Source organism: Salminus brasiliensis, chromosome 5 (genome assembly GCF_030463535.1).
Source record: "Salminus brasiliensis chromosome 5, fSalBra1.hap2, whole genome shotgun sequence".
Lineage (NCBI taxonomy): Eukaryota > Metazoa > Chordata > Actinopteri > Characiformes > Bryconidae > Salminus > Salminus brasiliensis.
In genome coordinates, this window is record NC_132882.1 from 44,224,100 (window position 1) to 44,249,818 (window position 25,719).

Here is a 25,719-nt window from a genome sequence, read left to right on the forward strand (position 1 = left end):
CCAAAAACATTTATTTTAAGCTTTAATTACAGCAGAAAAAAAAGAAATCCACCAGAAATAGCAAATATCTGTTCAAAAATAACTAAACGTAGCCGCTACGCTAATCATTTGAAGCCAAACAAGCTAGTTAGCACTAAAATAAAAGGTAGCTCTTTTTATAAAATGTAAAGAAATATATGATATGAGTCTTCTATTAGCTCTTTTTTTTGCGGCTCTGGGTTTGTTGTGGTTCTGTGCAAGGCTAATGTGTTAGCTAGCACTGTCCTTTTGCTAACGTCTGAAACAGGAATGGTAACTCGATTCTCAGGGAATCAGGAACAGTAATGAATGGGTTTAAATGGTGATGTCCGTTGCAGCAGTAGGCTAAATCATTCTTGGTTATGAAGCAGTATATGAATTTATATGAGAAACATTCATTACAGCTGCATATTAGCCAGGTTAGCATCAAACTGAAGCTAAGATATGAACCCGGGTGAAAGGTCAATCATAGAAATAAGAACGGACGAATGCTGCTCAGAGCTTTTCTCAATCGTTTTCTCTGAAATTCAACTAATTTCTACATAATTATGACTTTCGTTCTTCAGTGCCGTCACATGTTAAGAGTCCATGACCTCGTACTGATATCTGGGAAGCGGCGGTGGTCTCTCTCGTTTCCCTGGATGAGGCTGGCTGGATCTTTCAGACCTTTTCGGGAGAAAAACAATAAGGACGTATGTAAATAACTGGACATTTTTGACAGAATACATTATTTAGGGTATTTTTGGGGGGTCAAAGTTCAAAGATGTTCTACCAGTATGACCAGCTTGGCCGTACTAGTTGACTAGCCTGGTCAGGTTGGTCATGCTGGTCGACCAACCTGAATAGACTAGTCAACTAGTACGGCCAAGCTGGTCATACTGGTCGGCCAGCTTGGTAATGCTAACTAATCATGCTGGTTGACCCGCTTGGCCATACCAGTTGACTAGCCTGGTCAGGTTGGTCATGCCAGCTTGGCCGTACCAGTTAAATAGCCTGGTCAGATTGGTTATGCTGGTCGACCAGCTTGGTAATGCTAACTAATCATACTGGTCGACCAGCTTGGTAATGCTAACTAATCATGCTGTTCGACCCGCTTGGCCGTACCAGCTGACCAGCCTGGTCAGGTTGGTCATGCTGGTCGACTAGCATGATTAATTAGCATTACCAAGCTGGTCAGCCACCATGGCTGCGTCCTAGTCGACCAGAAAAAGGCTTGAAGACCAGCTTAGTTAGGATGGTCATGCTGATAAACCGGCTAGTCAAACTCACTCAAATCAAAACATAGCGCTAATGCTATACTTGGTAAAGAGCTAAACGGGTCTACCAGCTTAACAAGCTGCCTTACCAGTACAGGGTGCGGTCTTCGCCGGCATGACCACCTTTTTTTCAACCACTTAGACCGTCTGAAACCAGCTACCAGCAAACACTGGTCTTGGGTTTGATCAGTTTAGGGTTTGATGGTGTAGATGACCAACTTGACCAGCTAATCAACTAGTAAGACCAAGCTCAAGTCCAATAATATGTAATAACATGCTGTATATCAGTAATAGCGATAGAAAGGTACCTGTTACACTGGCAGTAGTTCCTGGCTGTTAGAGGCTGGCGCATAGACTTCAGCTTTCTTACCTTTATCTGAGGAGGAACAAACACTTTATGAGTCTCTCTCTCTCTCTCTATATATATATATATATATATATATATATATATATATATATATATATATATATATATATATATATCTTACCTTTATGCGTTTGTTCCTCTGATGAATCAGTGTAATGGCGACAACCAGGCCAATGATGAGGACGAAGGCTGCTGCTGCGGTGATCCAGACCCACATGCCTACACCCAGAAGCCCCCCCCCCTCTAAAGCAAGAAGGTAAAGCATTAATGAGTTACACAGCAAGTGCTTTTACTTGTACAAACACACACACACACACACACACACACATTTACACACACAAAACTGTGTTAGACACCCCGAGGTTCTCAAATGGGGTTTGGGGTTTACGCATTTTCAGATTGCATCCAGGTGTCTTGCAGACAAAAGAGGTCAAACCCAGAACATCTAACTGTCAGAGTCAGTTTGTAGGTTCTCTAGGATTGTCTTCAGGCACGCTCGCACTTCGGTGACCTCCATCTGGACTAAAGTGAAAAAACTTACTGGGTCAAACCCAAAGCCACCTGAACTCCAGCCCAAAACCCCACCTCCAAGGTCAGTCTTCTTCCTAATCACCATTAGCTGAAGACTTGGACCAGGCTGAATGTCAGATGTTCTACCTCAAACCGTCATTTTTTGGGGGACATTAGGACATTATTGAAGGATGTTCATCTTCACACTTACCAGTAGCAACATCCACAACATTCAGCACTACTTGAGTGTTAAGAGTTATTCCATTCTGAAATGTCACAGAACAGACATACGTCCCTTTATCCTCGTTACTCACCTGAGAGAGAACCAGAGGAGACACATCTTTCAGTAAAACAGTCTTCTGAAAAGTCGAGGCAATCATTTGACAGAAATAGACAAGAAGAGAAACACTGCTGACTCAAAAAACGCCTACAACAGAAGCCACCAGTTAAAATTCCTCTGAATTCCACTTTCCTAACCACGAACGGGTACCCGAAAGCTTTATAGACGGCTAAAAGTTGGATACAATTTCCTTAGAATTGTGCACCAACCATAAACAGTAGAAACACAAAAGTAAACATTGTTTTAACAGGTTCTACAGAATATCCCAGGGAATGCCGCGGCTCATAGCTAACTAGCTAAACATTAATGTACTGTACTGTAATGCACAGCTGTCAGTAGCCAAGGAGGTAACCTAGCTAGCTCACCAACCGTAAACAGTAAAAACACACAAGTAAACATAATGCTGACGAGATTTTTGAAGAGCGTGAAAAGCCAGTGGTCCTCACTTTAGTCAGCGTCACTGTAAAGTCTGTGAAGTTTCCATGTTGTCCCACACTGGACTGGACTGGAGACGAAGTCTGGCCAGGGTTCCATTTCAGGCCTTTGGAGTCTCTGCTTAAAGTTGGTAATTTGGGACAATTGTTGTGATCACATGACCAGTTTCCACCTGATACATACTTAGCGCTCTCATTAGGGACAGAACATGTCAGGTTTGCCGAACTCCCTTTACCAGCGGAAACATTCCGAGTGGATTTCAGTGGACCTGCGGAGCAGAAGACAGTGGTTGACCCAGTTCTCCGGCTGCTCTTGCTGTTGTGGACAGCAATACTGGCGACCAGTAGTTGAAGCAAAAAGGACACCAATGCAAACAAACCTAAAACAGTGATGTTCAAATCCATCAGCGCCTCTATTTTTCCGATCTGACAGATCCAGGTGCCGGCATGAGTCAGGTTTACGGATTTGAGGGTGAGGACTTTGTTGAAAATGTAAGTTACAGTACTTCCCGGCTTTATCCACCTAACCTCTGCTTTTGGGCTGCTGGGAATTTCACAGCTCAGGTTCACGTTGCTAGAGTGCATCACCATTTGTGAAGGACTCGCCTTGACTGAGAGGAGACAAAAAAAATTGAGTTATACAGTCAGCCATAACATTAACACCACCTAAAGCCACCGAAATATTTTGTAGGTCGCCCTCGGGCCGCCGAAACAGCTCTGACCTGTCGAGGTCACACAACGCACCACTGGGAACACTCTTCAAGACCTGCCTGATGTTTTCCTATTTAACACCCTGCGCAAGGCGAGGCGCTTTCTTACACCCTGCCAACAGTCTATTGTCACTCTTTCCGTCTGCGTCGTTTAAACAGCAGCGCTGCTTGTGAATGTATCTACGCTGATGGGCACGGTGGTCTAGAAATGAGGGGTGTTCAGGTCAATTTCTGGTGTATTGCTGTGTATCTTGGCAATGAAAAACACAGGAGGAGCACCACTGACCGAAAACAACCTAGGCAGACGTTCGTCAACAGCCAGCCGTTCGTTTGTTGCTATCTCGGCAGTGAATTGTCAACACAGGCACGTGCAGCCTGGCGCTCATACCCCCCCTGCTTTACACCACTGAAATATCAATCCGGTCAATCCGACCGCACCCGGCTCTTAAAGGGAGCCCAAACAAACACGTTACGCCCAAAACAAACACCCATAATTAATGAAGAGACTCAGTACATGACTTTTTTAAGCTATTCAAACTGTTTTCCTGTCGCTACGATAGCAAAGACACTCCGACACCCCCTAAATCAAGAACGCTAAAATAGGGCCCTTGGTTTTAATAATCCTCCACAGACCACTTTCCCATTTTCTGTACTGAAAATATAAAGACGCAAAAGGCGGCGCAAATGTGGAGCCAATCAGCACCAAACCGTCGTATGGATCCGTGGTTAGCTGACCTGGTGGAAAGGCCACCAGAGCGTGGAAACGTGGCCAGTGTTACTCACTTTTCGCCTGGTTTTAATGTTGTGGCTGATCCACTCCCTCGTAGTTTCAGCGAGGGCCGTGGCTCTCTCTTACCTGACACGACATGCAGTGTGTGCTCCTGTTTGACTGTCCTCTTGTTTTCATCCACTCCAGAGCACCTGTAGGTCCCAGAGTCCGTAGTCGTCAGTGTGGGAATCTTCAGCTTGATTCCTGACACCTTTGCTTTAGCAGCGACATTCCCTTTAAAATGAAAGCATTCAGATCACACCACCCTACAGATCACCTTGTTCAAAGCTTAGAACAATGATCATCTTTAATGATGAAGTTAAAAGCTAAGGACGGTGGCAGACACCTTTGCTCTGTGTTCCGGTTTTGGACATTTTTATGATGAGGTCATTTTCAAATTTCCACTCAAATTCTTTATTCTGGTCAGCATTTCCACAGTCCAGCATCACCTCCTCTCCACTTCTCTTGTACAACACGGCAGATCCTCCCATGGCCACACATAGAGCTGAAATGGAGAGAACGCTCGTTGTCAGTGCAGGGCTCTCCTGTCTCTCTGACGGCTCCTCGAGGGTTCTTTGGACACGCCAGTGGTTAAACACTCGAGTGCTTAAATGGCTCTTTGTCTGGTTGCGGGGTTCTGAGTAATGTTTTGTATACACTGTGTGCAGAATTATTAGGCAAATGAGTATTTTGATCACATCATCCTTTTTATACATGTTGTCCTACTCCAAGCTCTATTGGCTTGAAAGCCAACTACCAATTAAGTAAATCAGGTGATGTGCATCTCTGTAATGAGAAGGGGTGTGGTCTAATGACATCAACACCCTATATAAGGTGTGCTTAATTATTAGGCAACTTCCTTTCCTTTGGCAAAATGGGTCAGAAGAGAGATTTGACGGACTCTGAAAAGTCAAAAATTGTGAGATGTCTTGCAGAGGGATGCAGCAGTCTTGAATTTGCCAAACTTTTGAAGCGTGATCACCAAACAATCAAGCGAAATAACTGCCCATGAATTGAGGAAAATCAAGCATGAAGCTGCCAAGATGCCATTTGCCCCCAGTTTTGCCATATTCCAGAGCTGCAACGTTACTGGAGTATCAAAAAGCACAAGGGACATGGCCAAGGTACGGAAGGCTGAAAAATGACCACTCTTATCTTAAGACTGATTTTTTTGGGTTTTATGGACTGATGAAATGCGAGTGACTCTTGATGGGCCAGATGGATGGGCCCGAGGCTGGATCAGTAAAGGGCAGAGAGCTCCACTCCGACTCAGATGCCAGCAAGGTGGAGGTGGGATACTGGTATGGGCTGGTATCATCAAAGATGAACTTGTGGGACCTTTTCGGGTTGAGGATGGATTGAAGCTCAACTCCCAGACCTACTGCCAGTTCCTGGAAGACACCTTCTTCAAGCAGTGGCACAGAAAGAAGTCGGTATCGTTCAAGAAAACCATAATCTTCATGCAGGACAATGCTCCATCACATGCATCCAAATACTTCACAGCGTGGTGGCCAGTAAGGGTCTAAAAGAAGAAAAAATGATGACATGGCCCCCTTGTTCACCTGATCTGAACCCCATAGAGAACCTGTGGTCCCTCATAAAATGTGAGATCTACAGGGAGGGAAAACAGTACACCTATCTATACAGTGTCTGGGAGGCTGTGGTGTCTGCTGCACGCAATGTTGATCATAATCAGATCAAGCAACTGACAGAATCTCTGGATGGAAGGCTTTTGAGTGTCATGGTAAAGAAAGGTGGCTGTATTGGTCACTGATTTGTTTGTGGTTTGTTTATTTCAAAATGTTGTGTTATATTGGTTTACCTGGTGAAGATAAACAAGTGAGATGGGTATATTTGTTTTTTATTAAGTTGCCTAATAATTCTGCACAGTAATAGTTACCTGCACAAACAGATATCCTCCGAAGATAGCCAAATCTAAAATAAACCCCCTCCAACTTCCAAAAATATTAAGCTTTGATATTTATGAGTCTTTTGGGTTGATTGAGAACATAGTTGTTGTTCAATAATAAAAAGAATCCTCTTAAATACAACTTGCCTAATAATTCTGCACACACTGTATATCAACCTAAAAAGAGAACCCTTATCGCTAAAGTTCTGTAAACCCGCGAAGAACCACTCGAAATGAAACAAAATAATTCCACATAGCAACTACTGCTATGAGTCAAACAACCTCTTTGATACTGCGTAGAACCCTTTTTGCTTAAAAAACGGTTCTTCAAAGGTTCTCTAGTGAAGTGAAAGATATATACAGTATGACAACAGTACTGCATAAGTCTGGGAACCCGTTTATGTACTACGTAGAACCGGTGGAGGACCCTGGTTTTAGACAGCAGTGCTATGGAATGGTGACCAAGTTGGAGATCCCATTTTTCCTAGGGGTTCTTCTACTGTTCCATGTTCACAGAACCACCCGAGGGTCGGGTCAGCGCTGGATCATTGCTCCACTCACCCAGACAGATCCAGAGGTAGGTTTCTGATGCAGCCATTCAAGAGTTCTGTCCAGCTTCTGAAAGAAGAAGAAGAAGAATACAAACATTTCAAACACTGACACTGCGGTTCCTCCGGGGTTCTTCTCGTGCTTCTAGGCGTCGTTTAAAGCCGACAGGATGTTGTTACGCAAACTCGCCTGCATCTTGATCGTCAGTGGATCTCTGTGGTTTCAGGGGCTTCTTACACCAAGAAACGTCTTGTGTTCTGCAGCTAGAAACGTACCTCCAAAAGGTTCAACGTGGACCAACTTAAAGCCTCGGAGGGGGGGTTTGGACCTGTTCGTAATGTAGCTTTTTGAAACCGTGGAGTGGGGTAGGGTTGCAAAATTCCAGGAATTGTTGAAGTTGGGGAAATTTACCATGGGAATTCATGGGAATACAATGGGAATATTGGAGGCTAAAGGTGAGACACTCACATATATTTGGTAAAAAATCAACTTTTTTAAAACAATTAAATATGATACCAAAACAGTTGAATTGTAAAGCTGCTCCTCAATCCCAGACATACACTGCAGGGCTATTGAGACCATGCCCCCTGTCCATTCCTTCATCTTCACATGTACAGCGCATATCCAGATGATTTCTAGAATCCGGACAATTGTCACTACTGAGAGCACACATTTCGACCAAAGGACTTCCTAAAGTCAGGTAAGTTTTGACAATATATATATATATATATATATATATATATATATATATATTCCCATTACTTTCCCATTAATTCCAATAATTACTTGTTCATTCACATTAATTTCCAAGGTAAATTTATTTGTACTGTTTTGCCTTCATGTCTGCAGTTGACAAAAAACAGTACACTGATGATAGTCTATAATGTCGTTCCTTTAAATGATCCAATATTTCCTATTAATTCCAATAAATTTCCAAAATGTCAATGCAAAGTTTACTTTTTAATTCTGAAATTTACATTTACATTCATATTTCTAGCATTTAGCAGACGCTCTTCTCCAGAGGGAGTTACAAAAGTGCTTCACTGTTTACTCAAGAATAACCTCAGCTATTTTGAATAGACTAAACGTTCCTCTAATCTAAGACTCGACTAAACACAAGTCAGTAAGGAGACCATAGTACTCTTCTCTTCGCCTGAGTACTCTCAGAAGAGGAGGGTCTTCAGTCTGGGTTTGAGGACAGCGAGCGTTGGACTCTGCTGTTCGGACACCCAGGGGAAGTTCGTTCCACCACTTGGAGGGGCTGGCTGGTTCAGTCTTGGCTTTGTAGGCCAGAGTCATGGTTCTGAATCTAAAAGTTCCCATGGAAAGTTACCGATAATTTACTAGAAACGTATCGGAAATGTTCCACCTCTTCGCAACCCTCTTCGAGTGGAGGATGGGCAGTTTGAAGGCAGTGTGAGATAGAACAGTGGTACAGATCCACTGAAGGTGCTGAAGGGGTATCTTCGAGAGTTCCATCCCAGCAACAGTTTGGTGTATAAAGTGGAGTGTGTAGCGTTCTAGATGTTAGCATATGATGATGATAAACACTAGGCAGCTCTGAGCGTACGGTGGATTTTCATTATACACAGTGCAAATAACCCTGTTCAACCCCTTGAAACGGCCTATGGTCCGCCGACGGCCCGAAAGTGCTATTACAGGCTTCTGTTAGCAGGGAATAGCCCCTGTAGCTACTGAGTAATACACCTTACACCTTCATGCGTGGAAAGTCTTGGAGGGTTTAGGGTTTAACTGGATGTAGTTAAGAATTGTATCGAAAAATGGTTTAGAACTTTAGGCCCCAGTCCGGCCCACGCCAGCACATGTTCGTATTTTATGATAATGAATGCATCGTCTGTGATATTCTAATATTTAAGGTTATATATAATATTTCAGCAGTATCGAGATCATTTTGAGATCAACTGTGGAAGTCACATCTCACGTTTATTAAAACAAAAACTTCTCAGTGGCTTTTGACCACAAACACTGTTTCCGTTGTGTACACCTTTCTCTACCGTTCTCTAAAAGGGGTGCTGTATAATGTCACATATATAAACATGGATTTACATAAACATAAATATGTATATTACATATGTAGATATTATACACTCGTACATAATCATAATAATAAATGTGCTACACATTTAACACATGGAATTCTGAAAAGGGCAAAACAGCAAAAATATATACATTGAGTATTGTGTATTGAGTATTGTGAGTATTGTGAGTATTGTGAGTATTGTATTGTGTGTATATATATATATATTCCATATATTCCAGACTTCCTGATTCTGTAAATACATAAACATGTACATATTTATATATTTAAGGTTATTTTAGATTCTGTGTTCTAATGTTATGTAGAGTTTTGCTGGTAAATACTCACTCGAGTGCTGTTAGCGCAGTGCTGATTATTCCGTAGTTTTTACACTAATCTGAATAATTTTAAAAAATGTATATATTTTTTTAGATTTTACAAACTGGGGTTTTATTCAATTGCTGTTATTTTTACAATATATTTATACAAATTTTTCATCCTAAAAAATGGTGACAATATTTTAAATACTTTGTAACAATGACACTTTTAGGTTTTACATTTATTTATTTTGTTTATAGAATTTATTTTCATTTTATTTCACTCTATTCACTCACATTTATTTTAATCACTCTACAATTAGCTCAAAATTCGCCTTGGGGGACAAAAAAGTTTAATAGCAAAATGAATGTAGAAACTTCTAATTAAATAATAATAATAATTTCTAGCATTTTTTTAAAAACGTAATAAAATAACATTATAGCATTTTTTAAATGACCAAATGAACAGTACCACACACTGATAAATCACTCGCTTCAGTTTGACTGATACTGATAATTAGGTGCTCAGTTATTATTATTTTTTTATGTTTATTAGTTTTAAAAGTCGCAGCTGGAAATTAAAAAAAAATTGCAGTAAAAGTTTAAACAGGTCGGTTTCAGTACTTACAGAAGCGCTGAGCTGAAAAGTGTCTCCGTTCTGAGGAGCTGAAAAAACTGCTCTGATACAGAGAGAGAGAGAGAGAGGCCGAGAGAGGCAGAGAGAGAGGCAGAGAGAGAGAGAGAGAGAGAGAGAGAGAGAGAGAGAGAGAGAGAGAGAGGCAGAGAGAGAGAGAGAGAGAGAGAGAGAGAGAGAGAGAAAGAGAGAGAGAGAGAGAGAGAAAGAGAGAGAGAGAGAGAGAGAGAGAGAGAGAGAGAGGGAGGCAGAGGGTGTTTCCTGAGAGAGCGGAAGAGAGAGCAGAGCTGCTGTAGGAGTTGTGGAGAAACACACACTGAGATGTCTTAGGTGGTGCTAAGGTGTTCCTAGGTGGTGCTAAGGTGTTCCTAGGTGGTGCTAAGGTGTTCCTAGGTGGTTGCTGTGGCATAACACTTGGTTGCTAGGGTAGTTGCTAAAACATTTCAGGTGGTCCCAAGTTTTCCAGGTGGTTCCCTTGGTGGTTGCTAAGATATTCCACATGGTTATTAAGTAGATTTATGACATCACTGAATTTTGGGAGAAGGACCACAACCTGAACTCCTCCCCCAGACCCTCAAGCCCCTTATAGACCCCAGCGACCAGTGAGGGGGAGTCGGCTTCACCCCTAGCATTAATATGGGGAAAAATATGTAAAGAAAAAAAAAAAAAAAGGTAAAGATACCGTTGCTATGAAGAAACCGGACGTCCAATCAAAAAGCTGTATAGTGAGGCGTAGTGAGAAGCTCTTGATCCAGACTCTAGGGGGCGCCAGAGCAAAAATTAATGGGGTTCTATGGAGCATTGTACTGTAATTGTGTGTAATTGTGTAATTCTGTATAATTTGTGCTGTAATTGTGTAATTGTGTGTAATTGTATAATTAGGTGTAATGTGTGCTGTAATTGTGTAATTTGTGCTGTAATTGTGTAATTTGTGCTGTAATTGTATAATTGTGTGTAATTTGTGCTGTAATTGTGTGTAATTTGTATTGTAATTGTGTAATTTGTGTGGTAATTGTGTATAATTTGTGCTGTAATTGTCATGTGTGCTGTAACTGTGCAATTTGTGCTGTAACTGTGTGTAATTTATGCTGTAATTGTGTGTAATTTGTATTGTAATTGTGTGTAATTTGTGCTGTAATTGTGTAATTTGTGCTGTAATTGTATAATTGGATGTAATGTGTGCTGTAATTGTGTAATTTGTGCTGTAATTGTATAATTGTGTGTAATTTGTATTGTAACTGTATGTAATTTGTGCTGTAATTGTGTGTAATTTGTATTGTAATTGTGTGTAATTTGTGCTGTAATTGTGTGTAATTTGTGCTGTAATTGTGTATGATTTGTGTGCTGTAATTGTGTAATTTGTGCTGTAATTGTATAATTGGATGTAATGTGTGCTGTAATTGTGTAATTTGTGCTGTAATTGTATAATTGTGTGTAATTTGTGCTGTAATTGTGTAATTGTGTGTAATTCGTGCTGTACTTGTGTAATTTGTGCTGTAATTGTGTCATTTGTGTTGTGATTTGTGTTGTAATTGTGTAGTTTGTGCTGTAATTGTATAATTGTGTGTAATTTGTGCTGTAATTGTGTAATTGTGTGTAATTCGTGCTGTACTTGTGTAATTTGTGCTGTAATTGTGTCATTTGTGTTGTGATTTGTGTTGTAATTGTGTAATTTTGCTGTAATTGTGTGTAGTTTGTGCTGTACTTGTGTAATTCTGTGTAATTCTGTGTAATTGTTGGTAGTTTCTAAGTGATGAACAATATTTTATACAAACAGCTGCAGTGGATTCCTCAGCGCAGGACAGTAGCCGACGTCTCCTCTCTCTCTCTTTTGGGGTAATGGGAGGAACCCTTCAATAACAGACCTACCTTCCAGCCAACTGTGCTGAAAATCCTTCCCGCTACTGCCTCCTAGTGGTGGAAAGAATATGTAGCTGTGCAGCATGAGAACCATTTTAAGGTTCTTTAATCGTAGAGAACAACTAAACAGCTGCATCATGCAAAGGCCCATTTAACCCCTTCATCTCTAAATGGCCTGTTAGTGAGCCTCAGCTCCTCACCCTCAAACAGCATGAGGTGTATATTACAGATTCACAGGAGAACTGAAAATGAGTTCCTGACAAAACAACAATGCTGTAATAACTTAACTCATAGTGTATCGTCACCGTCACACTAAAACCTCGTACCTGCAGATACGAAGTCAAAGTAAAAAGATTATTTTGGAGCATTTCTATTGGTCCGTTCTTCATTTTATCAGTGTACAGAGCAACTGTCAGATTCACATTATGTAAAAAGTGAAAAAATGGAGATACAAGGTTTTTGTGTGACACTGACGATATATTAATCAATTCATAGTAGATACTGAATAATTTATAGCAGATACTGAATCATTCATAGTAGATACTGAATCACTCAGTGGAAAGTAAATCATTCATAGTGGATACTGAATAATTTGTAGTGGATACTGAATAATTCAAGGTTATTGGAGGTGTTCAGCAAGCATTCACTATGTCTTCATGACATCCCACATTATGTTAATCCTATTTCCATTTTTTTGTGTTTTAAAAGAGTTTATTAATTCACCTAAACATTTATTTAAAGTGATTAAATTAAATATTTAATATTTTCTATAATTAACTTTTCACATAAACTCTCTAGGCTAGACCCAGATTATCCCAAACCCAGACTATCTAATACAGATTGAAACTCCTGCCCGAAAATAAAAGCTTTATAAAGAAGTGGGGTTGTTTGCGTTGCCATAGCTACAACACTGTTATAAAAAAAACATGTAGATTAGACATGTAGACATGTAGATGACATTTTCCAGCTATCCAGGACTTTGGTTGATGATCATCAAGTCACAAATCGTATTAATCGTGCTTTTAATACATGCAGTCGAGCTGAGAAACCCTTCAAAACATATCTGATACTGAAGACTGGAAAGCTGGAAGCCAGGAAAGCTGTTGCTTAATTGCATGGCTCCAAATGCCGTAGATATGCAGGCAGCGTAGCAACATCCATCACACACTTACATACAGTGACCACATTTTAGTCTTCATGTGGACCAATAGTGATGGTGAGAAGGCGGGGCTTAAGCAGTTTGATCAATGATTGATGTAGATGCAGGTACATGTAGACCAATAGTGGCAGTGAAAAGGAGGGGTTTAAGCAGTTTGACCAGTGGTTGATGTAGATACAGGTACATATACACCAATAGTGGTGGTGAGAAGGCGGGCTTAAGCAGTTTGACCAGTGGTTGATCTAGATACAGGTACATGTAGACCAGTAGTAGCAGTTAAAAGGCAGGGCTTGATCAGTTTGACCAATGGTTGATGTAGATGCATGTACATGTGGACCAATAGTGGTGGTGAGAAGGTGGGCTTAAGCAGTTTGACCAGTGGTTGATGTAGATACAGGTGCACTAGCATTGTTAGCTAAGCAGCTATGCTAACAGCATCAAGTAACATTCACTGGTGTCTCATAATGCTAACAATGCTAGCACACAGCATTATGCTTTTTCTGATAGCTGACTGATAACATGTCCAGCGCAGTTTGGGGGGGGGGGGTTAAATCAGGTGCGGACAAGCAAGGGCATCTCCACACTGTCCGGGACAGCGTCCCTCCAGGGAGGACTATTAAACGAAACTGTAAGCAAAAGACAAAGAGTTCATGAATGCTAACGAGCTTCAGGGGGGCTGTGGAGCCGCGGTACTAGCTCACTTTATCTGTTTGTACTGGTGTTTGGGAATCGGAGGAAGTGGCCTGTCTTGCGTTCTTGGACGAGGCTGTCTTTCCGTCTTTTTTGCTGGACACTGTTGAAAGAAAATAGTCATATGTCATAGTCATAGTCATGATGCTAATTTGCTGTGAAACAACTGGTAGCATTAGATAGCATTAAGAAAAAGGGTACCTCCTTCTGCATCGGCACTAATTCCTGATTGGACGGCATTTGGATTTTATTTTTCAATGCTTTTCTCTGAGGAAGAAAATCAGCTTAATGAGACTCTCTCTCTCTCTCCTCTCTCTCTCTCTCTCTCTCTTAGTCTCTCTCTCAGTCTCTCTCACTTTTCCCTTACCCTCGTCCGTTTGCTCCTGCACTGAACCAGCACAGTGACGAAGACCAGCACAAGCAGAAGGAGGGAACCTGCTGCTACGGCAACCCAGATCCACAGCGCCAGTCCCAGGAACACTGGCTTCTTCCAGAATCCTCCATCATTGGGCTGTGGTCCTATGCCTGACGGGTGGGAAGAGAGACACACTGTCACCCCCTCTGAACTCACACACTGGGTCTTAAAGCACTGTTAGTGACAGCAGATGAGCTCTAGAGTTCTGCGCAGTTATGATGATGATGATGATGATGATGATCCATGATTTGCCCATGAAGCTGTTCTTTCCTAGCAGAGGCTAGAGAAGCTTCACAGGGCCTTCAGTTACCGTGTCTGGACAGATCTGGGGCCGCATTACACATACATCCTACAGCCTTACTGGAATCGATTAGTTACTGCAGCTGGTGTTCAGGGGGCAAAATATGAGGCGGGGGGTCCTGGGGAGTGTAAGGTCAATCTGCCTGACCCTTTACGATCGCCTGAATTCTGCAAACTCTTTCTTTAAGATCAAATTAATTTGCTTTATTAGTCAAATAGAGATTTAGAGATTTATTGTGGTTATCAGGCATTAATAATCTACATTTTAATGATCTAGCAGAAATAATGTGATGTGCGTGATTGCAATTAATTAATCATTTGATTTCTTACAATTAACTAGACAAAGTGTAATTATTTCACAGTTTAATTAGAAATAATAACATGATTAATTGTGCTAAAGTTGTCAAAATAATGTGAGAATTTGTGACTAACTAGAATTAATAATGTAATACATTTTATTAACTAGATAAAATAATTAATTAATTAATATGGCGATTCATTTTGATTAACAAAAATACTGTGATAAACTGCAATGAATTAATAATGTGATTAATTGCGACTAAGATAAAATAATGAGGTTAATTGTGGTTATTAGGCATTAATAATGCACTAAATTTCAGTCTAGCCAAAATAATGTGATTTGTGATTGCAATTAATTAATGACGTGATGTACTGCAATTAACTAGACAAAATGTGATTATTTGTGACTATAACTAGAATTAATAATGTCATTAAATTTGATTACCTAGCTAAAATAACTGTAATTCATTAATATGGCAGTTAATTTTGACTAACTATAAAAAATACTGGGATAAAAAAACTAGGTAATGTGATGAACTTACTTAGAAATAATAACAATTAAGTTATTAAAGTAAATTATTTGATTATTTGTAACTAACTAGAATTAATAATGTTATTTATTTTCTGAGATAATGTAATTAAAATACTGAGATTAACTACAATTATTTAAAATGAATTGCACAATTAGTTTTGTTTGATTATCTAGACAAAGTACTGTAATTAATTGTGACAGACTAGAATTAATAATCAATTTTTTTTTAATTAACCAGCCAAACTAATGCAATTAACTGCCATCAATTATTAATGAGATTACTTGCAATGAACTATACAAAATACACAAAAAACACAATTAATTATGATGAAATAGCAATGATAACATAATTAAATTTTATTACCCAGCCAAACTAATGTGATTAACTGCAATTAACTGTAATTAAGAACTAGACAAAATAATGTAATTAAAATACAAGTAGAATTTATGAATGTTTGAACTGCAATTAACTAGAAATTATAATGCTATTAAAATCAATAAATATAGAAAGTAGATTCCCTTACACACTTTCTCACAATCCTGTGATACTAAAGTGAAACTAAGCCGCAGCAAAATCCTGCCACAAGGTGGCGCTGCAGCAAACTCTATCTTAAGCAGCCGTCCGGTTAATGTCGGAAATATCGTCGCAAACTTACGAGATATCGTACATTACCGCCACCACAAAGTGGTATTTACTAGTGGAAACGTGGACGACGGCCAGTAGTAGCTATGGAGAACACATTAGAGGGCGGAGCTAAGACTGACCTGAAGCCACAATAACCTCCTTCCCTTCAACCTTCAGCTCAAACTCCATACTCCAGTCGCTCCCATCCTGTAACGTGAGACTGCAGACGTACACACCAGCATCGGCTCGCTCCATCTGAGAGAGAGAGAAAGTGGGAGGGGCAAGATAGCGTTCAGTAACACGTCTGTATACCAGTGGTGCTGAGTCCAAGGCGATACCGGAGAAGAACCACTGTAGGTTCCATAAGAGATGAGAGTGTGTAGAACCTTCTGAAGGGGACGGTTCTTTACATAAAGGGTTCTTTGAACCCCTTCAAACCCCAGCCTTATTATTCAGTAATTACAGGTACGGGACGGGCCTCCGACTGGTCAGTGGCCATTTAAGGGGTTAAAGATTCTTCCCGACTCTTCTTCACACGTTTTTTTTTTTCGTGGAACCATAAGTGGTTCTTCTATGGTATCACCCAAAGAATCGTCTGAAGCACCTTTATTTTATTTTTATTTTTTGCGCTATGAACAGAAGAGGGCGCTCAACCAGCTCTGAGAAATTTGACACATCAGTAATTAAAATACCGACAATGCCATGCAAAAATGTCGTTAAGCAACATTTCCGAATTCTCGTTTGTAGTGGTTCTTTACCTTGTGTCCAAATTTCTTGACGAATGGACCAATAGAAATGCTCCAAAATGACTGGAATCAAATTCTTTTTCCATTGACATTCATTGAAAGCTAGCAGGTTTTCCCCTTCTTCTGTAAAGTTGCCGTTTTGGAGGTACAAGGTTTTTGCGAGAGAGCTTTGTTTTTGTTTTTGTATTTGCCACATTTCTAACAACCAAAAGCAGCCACAACAAACATGTCTCTCCAAACGCTGAAGGGGACACGTCCCCGTCCCCGTTCCCGCTCGCCTTCCCCAATCCCCTTAAAACACTGGACACTCACGTTGTTCAGGGTCACCGTGAAGTTGGACATGAGCCACTGGTCACTGAATGTAACCTTTGATCCGTTGACATCTGCAGTGTTCCAGCGTAGGCCGTCCCCTGTGCTTATCAAGGTGGGGAGCCTGACGTCAGTCGGGGGTTTACGCAACCACTTCCCTCCGACCACATGCTGGTCGTCGGAGCTAGAGTCTATGGTACACGGCAGATCTACAGCACCCCCTAGTGGAGCCGTGATGACAGGCCGACCTGAAAGAGGACCAGAAAGAGGTGGTTTATTCAGTGTTTAGTTGAACTCTCAATAACATGCTGTACGTTTAATAGGAGGTACATCACAGGAGCACTCCCAGCCAGAGGAAATGAGAGGAAAGCCCCAAAGGAGTACGACAACATAGGTTTGCAGCACTGCAGCAGAATATCTCACATAGGCCACAAGCGCACCACAGATCTTGTCCCGTAACTGCTGAAGAGAAAAATATCAACAGCTTGAGAAGACAATCTCGCCACAGGTTGCAGCTTTGCATCAGCATGAGAAATTTCAGCCACCCTATGGAGGCGTGACTTCCGCTCTCTGTTGATTCCTCTCTGTTTCCTGTTACTACAAGGGACTAACGAAGATTGGCACTGCAATTATGACGGATGATTGAATCCAACCCGAGATATTATGGGGCAGCGGTGGTTTAGCGGTTAGAGCGCCGGGCTATTGATGACAGGGGTGTGATCAAAACATTTTGACAAATACGTGCACCTTTACCTTTACCTTTTAAAGGTGACAGGTGGCGGGGGGTGGAGGCGGGGGGGTGGAGATGGGGGGGTGGGGGACGTGCAGCCACTCGAAAAAAACAAATGTGGTGCAAATGTGGAGGTGCTTTCCAGCACCCTTTTCCTGATATCACGGAGCATCAGCAGACAACCTACAGGGCAGGTGTAGGTTTCGAGGCACACATATCACAAGCTACATTTGTTCAGAGATCAAAAGGAAATGGAGCTGAAGATATGGCCCTGATAAAGCATCCTTGGTTGCAGTTTCTAGAGTTGGGGTGCACTGTTCTACTGTGCAGCGACACCTGCACAAATATTACCGCCATGAAAAAAGTCGTCCAAAAAAAAGACTGGGAAAGTGTCATGACTTGAAAACTCTGGCCGCCCAGGCTTGTTTTATTGCAGGGATCTCTAGATAAAGCTTGAGCAGTAGATTGAGCCTGAAGTTGTAGCCATGGTCTCCAAGAACAGGGTTGAAGACCATGGCTACAACTTTAGGCTCAATCTACTGCTCAAGCTTTATCTAGAGCCATGGTCTCCAAGAACAGGGTTGAAGACCATGGCTACAACGTCAGGCTCAGTCTGGCACTCAAGCTTTATCTAGAGCCATGGTCTCCAAGAACAGGGTTGAAGACCATGGCTACAACGTCAGGCTCAGTCTGGCACTCAAGCTTTATCTAGAGCCATGGTCTCCAAGTACAGGGTTGGAGACCATGTCTACAACATCAGGCTCAGTCTGCTGCTCAAGCGCCATGGTCTCCAAGAACAGGGTGGAAGACCATGGCTACAACTTCATGCTCAGTCTGCTGCTCAAGCTTTATCTAGAGCCATGGTCTCCAAGAACAGGGTTGAGGACCATGGCTACAACTTTAGGCTCAGTCTACTGCTCAAGCTTCATCTAGAGCCATTGTCTCCAAGAACAGGGTGGAAGACCATGGCTACAACTTCACGCTCAGTCTGCTGCTCAAGCTTTATCTAGAGCCATGGACTCCAAGAACAGGGTTGAAGACCACTACTACACATGAACCTTGAGCAGCAGACTGAGCCTGTAGCTAATACTCTGAGAAGAAGACTGTGGTGGAGGCAGAGATTGTAGCTTGGAGATGGGAGAAGGTTCTGCCTACCGGTAGCAACAATAGCGCTGTCTCTGTCAACCTTCAGATTCAGCGAAGCGTTCAAGCTCTTTCCATCCTCAAACGTCAGAGTGCAGACATACACACCGGAGTCGGACGGCTGCACCTGTAGACCAAGCAGACGATTCTGTTGAGGAGTCTGAGGCTAATATAGAAGACAGGATGCAAATAGGCTTCAAACTGCTAGCAGACATTAGCATCAGTGGTTCTCACATTTTTCAGTGTCACAGAAAAGTTGGTGCTGAGTGGTCCGTCACTGAACGCGGCGCTAGACTTAGATCCCTTCCACTGTAGGCCACTGGCATCTCGTCTTAAGGTTGGGAGGTGGAGGTCAGTGGCAGGGTCACGTTTCCACCCCCCTTCCACTATCGTCAGAGCGCTTGGACTTTGGAGGATACATGGTAGCGTTGTATCACTCCCTGAAGGAACCGTAAGTGGTGAAGATGATTTCAGAGGACCTGATGAAGGTAACAGGTGATTAACAAAGGTATCCAATTCAGTGGTAGCCATAGTAACAGTGGCAGTGTTGTTCGGTATATTGGGGTATAATGAGGCTGTTTCCATTACTGTGCCTTTAAGAATGCTATGTAAATGAGCTCTGTTCGGATTGGCTGTCCTGTCTAAACAATGGGGGTGGCCATCTTTGTGTGCTCTGTATTAGAACTTCTGGTGCTAAAGCAGATCCATGGATACAGGTTACCACCACCACCCATGGGGTGCTTGTGTAGCTCTTAGCTAGCTAGGTTAGCGCTTAGTCTAACGTCCTAACTGCTAGCATCACGACTACCCGTCGCGTCCAGTCCTCCAGAGCTTCATAATCGAGCCATTTCTTTGGGTAAGGATGTTCTGGTGTGCTAAAATTTAGCGCCTAGTTAGCTAGTTAGCTCTGAATAGCTCTAAATAGTGTTAAATTGCCTGTTGGGATGTTGGGTCAGCATAGCTAGCCATCAACTTTATGATCACTGTCCACAGCATTGAATGAGATGGTCTTAAGAGTGGGCGTGGCAGAATAAGGTGGATACCTTCCATGTAGATGGGCGGGGCTAAACTGCTGTAGGCTGAAAAGGCAGGTGAACAGTATGTATTGTATCTGTATTGGTGTTCGGACATCAAGGGCTAAGGAACGAACAGTCTGAAATGTTCTGTTTCTGGGATATTGGCCATATCAAAATATGCAAATATATTTACAATAATTTACATAAATTTGCAGTTACTACAGTATAACTCACCACACATTCGAAACCATCCCATAAATGTAGAAAACAGACTGAGCTTCACTCGTAACAAACCTACTACACTGATGTCCACTTCTATCTTCTCCACATTCTTATTATCCTTTATCTGACAGGTCCAGCTGCCAGCATCAGCCAAGGTCACGGACCTCAGCATCACAACCTTGTTGCCAGGACGTCCACGAGGATGATCCCCAGGCTGCTTCAACCACTGCACCTGTGCTTTTGAGTCTCCGGGAAGGTCACAGGTCAGGTTCACTTCAGTGGAGATCAGCACTGTTTTGGAAGGACTCACTGAGACTGGGAGAAAGACCAGAGAGGGCGTGTTGTAGAGGGTTCATATGCTGGTGATTTTACTGGGGGGCGGAGTCTTGACAGTATTTAAAAGATACATTTGTTAAAAAAAACAAAAAACAATAAACATGATCAATCACCGACCATAGATACAGTTGATGACATGTTTGGTATCTGATCTGAGATTCTTTAGTTGGTAATGGGAGATGCTAGGCTAATGCTGGACTTGGACTGTCACCGGAACCGGAACTACTTTTACCTCAGCACAGTATGTGGTATCACTCCACGCAAGATGAACTGACCAAAGTATTGGGACACACATTCCACCTACTGGAGCTTTTATCTGGAGCTAGTCCCCTCCTTTGCTCTAAGCTCTACCAGCAGCAGCAGCAGGTCTGGAGCTCTGCAGTTACTGAGTCAATTGGAGGCTTTTCTGCACTCTGCTCTGAGCTCAGCACTCGGCCCTGACCCCGCTCTGTAACTTTACGTGGTCTGACAGACACTCGGTGGACACTGAGCTGCTCTCTGTGAGCTGTTCCTCCTAAACTCTTCCACTGTTCAATAATAACACCACTCACAGCTGATGGAGGAAGATCTAGAAGGGAAGGTCTAAATTTCACCAGCTGACTTCTTGTTGTGGGTGCAGCGGTGTCTCCTATTACATACAGAACCACGCTGGAGTTCAGTGAGCTCTTTAGAACCACCAATTCTTTCACTAAGGCTAAGGGCTTAAGTTTATACACCTGCGGTGGGAACGGGACTGAACGAAACACTCAAATTCAAAGATTAAAAGATGTGTCCAAATACTTTTGTCCATATAGTGTATAGTGTATTTCAGTTTGGAAGTGGAACAGCGCTACAAAGAGGAGCGTTATGTGGACGATCATGAGCTTGAATGTTTTTTCTTGGGCTTTGGTGACAGTCCGAGTGCAGTGTTTGTTAGCAACGTTAGCCTAGCATCTCCATTTCTAAACTACAGAAGCACATCCTTCTGTTTTTCTCTTACCTGTAATGACATGCAGGGTGTGCCACTGTGTGATGCTTCCTTTCTGATTCTGTCCAGTACAACTGTAGACCCCAGAGTCACTGACCTGCACTGACGAAATCTGCAGCTTGTTTCTGTTTATCTTAGTCCTCTTTACTACATCCATATTTCCTTTAAATGGGAAGAATTATGAGCTCAGAACCACATGAGACTACATTCATCCTTTATTACAGCAGAACATCAATTTTTCCAGGTGAAAGTCATATCGAATACCTTTGGAATGTATTCCATTTTTGTCAACTCGTAAGATGCGGGCAGTGTTGTGTTTCCACTCGAAACCACTGTTCTCGTCTGCATCTCCACAGTCCATAAGCACCCCCTGTCCTGTTTGCTTATAGAACACATCAGCTCTTCCCATGGCGACACAAAGAGCTACAAGAGAGGGACATTAATATATATATATATATATATATATATATATGTAGTGTAGGTAGGAGCAGGGGCTGCTAATCAAATGCCCTTAATCAGCTGACCATCAGCAAGTCTGACCAACTCTATTTTGATCACACAGTTTGCTGGTCTGAAGTGTTTAGGTGTGTCAAGGAGGAAAGACACCAGCAAAGAAACTGTTGCTGCCCATCAACCTGGGAAAGGTTATAAGGTCATTTAAGGTCATCAAACAATTAGAAGTCCATCATTCTACAGTGAGAAAGATCATTCAGTGGAAACCATTCAAGACACTTGCCAATCTTCCCGGGAGTGGACGTCCCATCAAATTTACCCTTAAGATCAGACTGTGCAAAAAACACGACAGCTGTGTCTCAGACTCTACAGGCCTTGGCGTAATAAACGTTCAAGTTCTGGGACAACGTCCTTTGGACAGACAAGACCAAAGTTGAGATGTTTTGGCTTTACTGAACATCGACCATAAACTCCTCTGTACACCAAAGTATTCTAGAGTCAAATGGGAGGCAATCTATCCCTGAAATTGGGCCATGCAACAGGACAATGATCCCAAGAACAGCAGCAACTCTACAACAGAACAGCTGAAAAAGAATAGAATCAAGGTGTTGCAATGGCCAGACCTCAACCCGATTGAAATGCTAGGGCGGGGCCGTAAAAGGGCAGTGCATAATGCCCACAAATGCCCACAAGCTTTTAATGAACTGAAGCAGCGCTGTGGGCGAGTGGGCCAGAATTTCTTCATGTTGATGTGAGAGACTAATAGTCATATGCTGCTTATGGTGGTTGAACGAGCTACTGAATCATGTGATGTACCTTGTTTTTCACAAATAGCTTTTCTGTTTTGGTTTCATTTTTGTTGAATAAGCAATAACATGGTGGAATCTGTTATATGCTGTTGCCTTAATTGCCTAATTTGAAGACCTGCTAAAGACCAGTAAAACCATAGAATCCATCAGTTAGTCAAGGAACAGGCCAAGCTTAAATTTGGGACAGTCTAATCTAATGGAACATCTAATGAACAATTGTGAAAGCACTTCAGCAGTTACACTTTTCCATTCGATTCAGCTGTACGATATTACAAATATTAAATATTACACAATACCAATGGCAAAGACACAATACCTTACTACTGAATCCAAACCACACACTCCTAAAATGGTTCTATGAGGGTTCTTTAGTAAAAGCAGCGGTTCCCAAAGAACCAATTGGATGCTCAAGTACCTTAGCCTAATAAGACTACTAATGTGTGCATCAGTGGATATTAATGAGGTCCTAAACAGCTTAGACATCATTAGTCGCCAGTTCTAGCATTTAGAACCATGTACACAAGGTTTTCCACCAGTGTGAAGAACCTTTCAACCAGCTCAAGAACCATTTAAGAATCCAAATTTTTTCTATCTAGAACAACGAAAGCTCAAAAAGCTATTTGGGTGCTTACGTTGTTTTCGGCCTGGTTGAAGTCGAGTTCTTGAAGAACCAAGAAGAGTTTTAACATTGTTACCATTGAGCCAAAGAACTATTTCTCAGTTCTAAAGACATTCAAAGGCTAATGACTCCTATATAAGTAATTCCAAGAGAAAGACTGGTCAGTTCATCTCCACAGCGTTTTCTGACCCATCCACGTTCCTTCACTCACCTATGGTCGTCCAGAGGCCGATATTTGACGTAGACATTTCTCCCTTTGAATCCTGCCCGAAAACAAAAGCTGGGTTATTGTCAGTGCTGGTAACAAAGCCACACTGGATTCATTTTTTCTAAAAGTGCTTCACCTTCTGTCAGACTTGATGTAAAGTGCAAACAAAAAAAAAATCCAGTGGCTTTTGACCACAGAAGCTGTTTCCGTTCACGCGTCTTTCATTTCCTCTTGCACGGCCGGCTCTACATGTATTTCTATACAGCTTCTCAAATCAAATCAATTTGGACAAAAGTATTAGGATCTCATTTTTGCAGTTTTATCACTACTCGAGACGTCCTGCCAAGTGTCTTATAGTAATGAAGCCCCAGAAATAGAAAAACACTATATGGACAAAAGTATTGGGACACCGACACATTAGAAATCGATGTCTAGGAGCTGAAGAAGGACACCATGCAAGTCTTCACATGAAATTTACACCCTCTGGTCACTGTTTCTATACAACTCAGATGAGCGCTGTGAATGAAATAACACTACATACGTTTTATGGACAAAAGTATTGGGACACATATACGTTACACCTATGGGAGCTTTTGTGATCACCCATTCTAAACCCATAGGCATTAATAAGGAGCTGACCCCCCTTTGCAGCTCTAACAGCAGCAGGTCTGGAGCTCAGTAACTGTACGTGGGGCTGCTGTGGTTCCTGTGGTTCCCAAACGTTCACAGCTGATGGTGGAATATCTAGGAGGGAGGAAAGTTCATCGGCTGACTTGCAATTGCAGTGGTGGCCTTCCATTACAGAACCACGCTCAGAACGCCTGAATTCATTGATTAAGAGGTGCGTCCCAATACTTTTCACTTTTTGACATAATGTAAATTTGACAGTTGTTTTTATATTTGATCTGAATTCCATGATAAATGGACCAATAGAAATGCTCAGTCTCACAATCAAATATTTTTACATTGATTTCCATTGAAAGTTAAGAAGGTTATATCCTGGAGATACAGGGTTTTTGCGTGACAATATTTCATACAACATATAATTTCTAATAAAGAAAGACATAAGCACCATAAATGTATTAAACTTAAATGATCAGAGAAATTCGAAGAGAATGTGAGGTCATTAGTCTGCGAGCTGAAGCTGAAGCACGGTTGGGTCATGAAACAAGACAATGACTCAAATCTACTCGCAGTAAAACTGTGGGCTGAAAATACACAACAACGTCCTGCTCCAAAACATACACTCTAAAACGGGTTCTTTGGTAAAACCTTAAACATCATTAGTAAGCCGTTCTAACATGTCATTCGGACTGCTGGTGTTTATAAGTGTTAATGACCTTTATAAGGGTCATTTTGAAGTAGTACTCAAATTTGTCTATTTTTTTTTAAATAATTATTTTAATTCTAATCACTTTACTTTGTGTTTTTCTGAATATTCCTCATTTAGTCTAAGTCTTAGTCTAAAGCCAGCCTATATAAAATTAAGCAGTATGAAAAAAAACTTTATGTAATATTTAATATAGATAAAACATTTTAAATTAAAAAAAGTTTTAGATTTTTTATTTATGTTTTAGGTGTTTTATATTTGTTTGTATTGATGTTTTAGACGTTTAAGTGTCACCTAGGCACATTTTAACACAAAATCACTGTTTATTTACTGGATTTAACAGATTGGTGAAATGAAACTTCAAATGTGGCACAATAACTTTTTTCCAAATATGTTCAATTCAGTAATAAATCAAAATAATGTAAAAAAAAATGTTGTAATTGCATTTCCTGTGCAGGATTTGTTCACTTGTTTTCACGACACGTGAAAACGACACGTGAAATCCGGACAGGGGTGTGCAAACATTTGCACCCGGGGGTTAAAAAAAATATATATAAATAATTTTCATATGATTGTAAAGAAGCTAAAACCTCAACAAAAAAAAAGCAGTTCAGTTTAAGTACACTTGCAAACCCTGGTTATGAGTACTTACGAGAGTGAGCTCAGTGCAGGACTCTCAGTGCTGGTGCAGATGTGAGTGCAGCTGTGCTGATCTGGTGCAGTGCAAGGAGGGTGAGCAGGAGAAAGAGAGAGAGAGAGGGAGGGAGGCAGGGAGGATGGATTGAGAGAGAGAGAGAGAGAGAGAGAGAGAGAGAGAGAGAGAGAGAGCGGAAGGCTGCAAAACATCAGTGTGGGAGTGTCTTAGTGAAGAACACCCACTTCCAATGAACTATGAGAGCATCAGGACCAATATCAGATTGACACTTTCACAGCATAAAAATCATTCTGGGGGTGAAGAAGAACCCAAGAACCACATCTAAAGAACTGTAGGCTCACCTAGATGATCTAAAGCAGAGCTCTTTAACTGACATGGAGTTTAAAAACCACTGCTTTTCAAAGTAAGAACCATAGCACAGCTGTGAAACATGTGGTGGTGGTA

The 25,719-nt window shown here is 41.5% G+C and overlaps 1 protein-coding gene across 1 annotated transcript; it reads right to left on the reverse strand.

The window, feature by feature from the left end:
* LOC140556656 (uncharacterized) lies at positions 1 to 25,330 on the reverse strand. Its single transcript, XM_072680732.1, has 21 exons — positions 25,273 to 25,330; positions 23,294 to 23,345; positions 21,466 to 21,624; positions 21,214 to 21,363; positions 19,971 to 20,213; positions 18,895 to 19,139; positions 18,673 to 18,787; positions 16,791 to 17,035; positions 15,873 to 15,987; positions 13,928 to 14,085; positions 13,762 to 13,827; positions 13,571 to 13,663; positions 6,875 to 6,911; positions 4,751 to 4,909; positions 4,492 to 4,638; positions 3,306 to 3,536; positions 2,938 to 3,194; positions 2,363 to 2,465; positions 1,763 to 1,884; positions 1,583 to 1,650; positions 1 to 684 (listed from the first exon to the last, which is right to left on the reverse strand). Exons 2-21 carry the CDS (start codon positions 23,328 to 23,330, stop codon positions 597 to 599), a joined length of 2,838 nt encoding a protein of 945 aa, XP_072536833.1. The 5' UTR covers positions 23,331 to 23,345; positions 25,273 to 25,330; the 3' UTR covers positions 1 to 596.
* Positions 25,331 to 25,719: the final 389 nt, after the last annotated feature.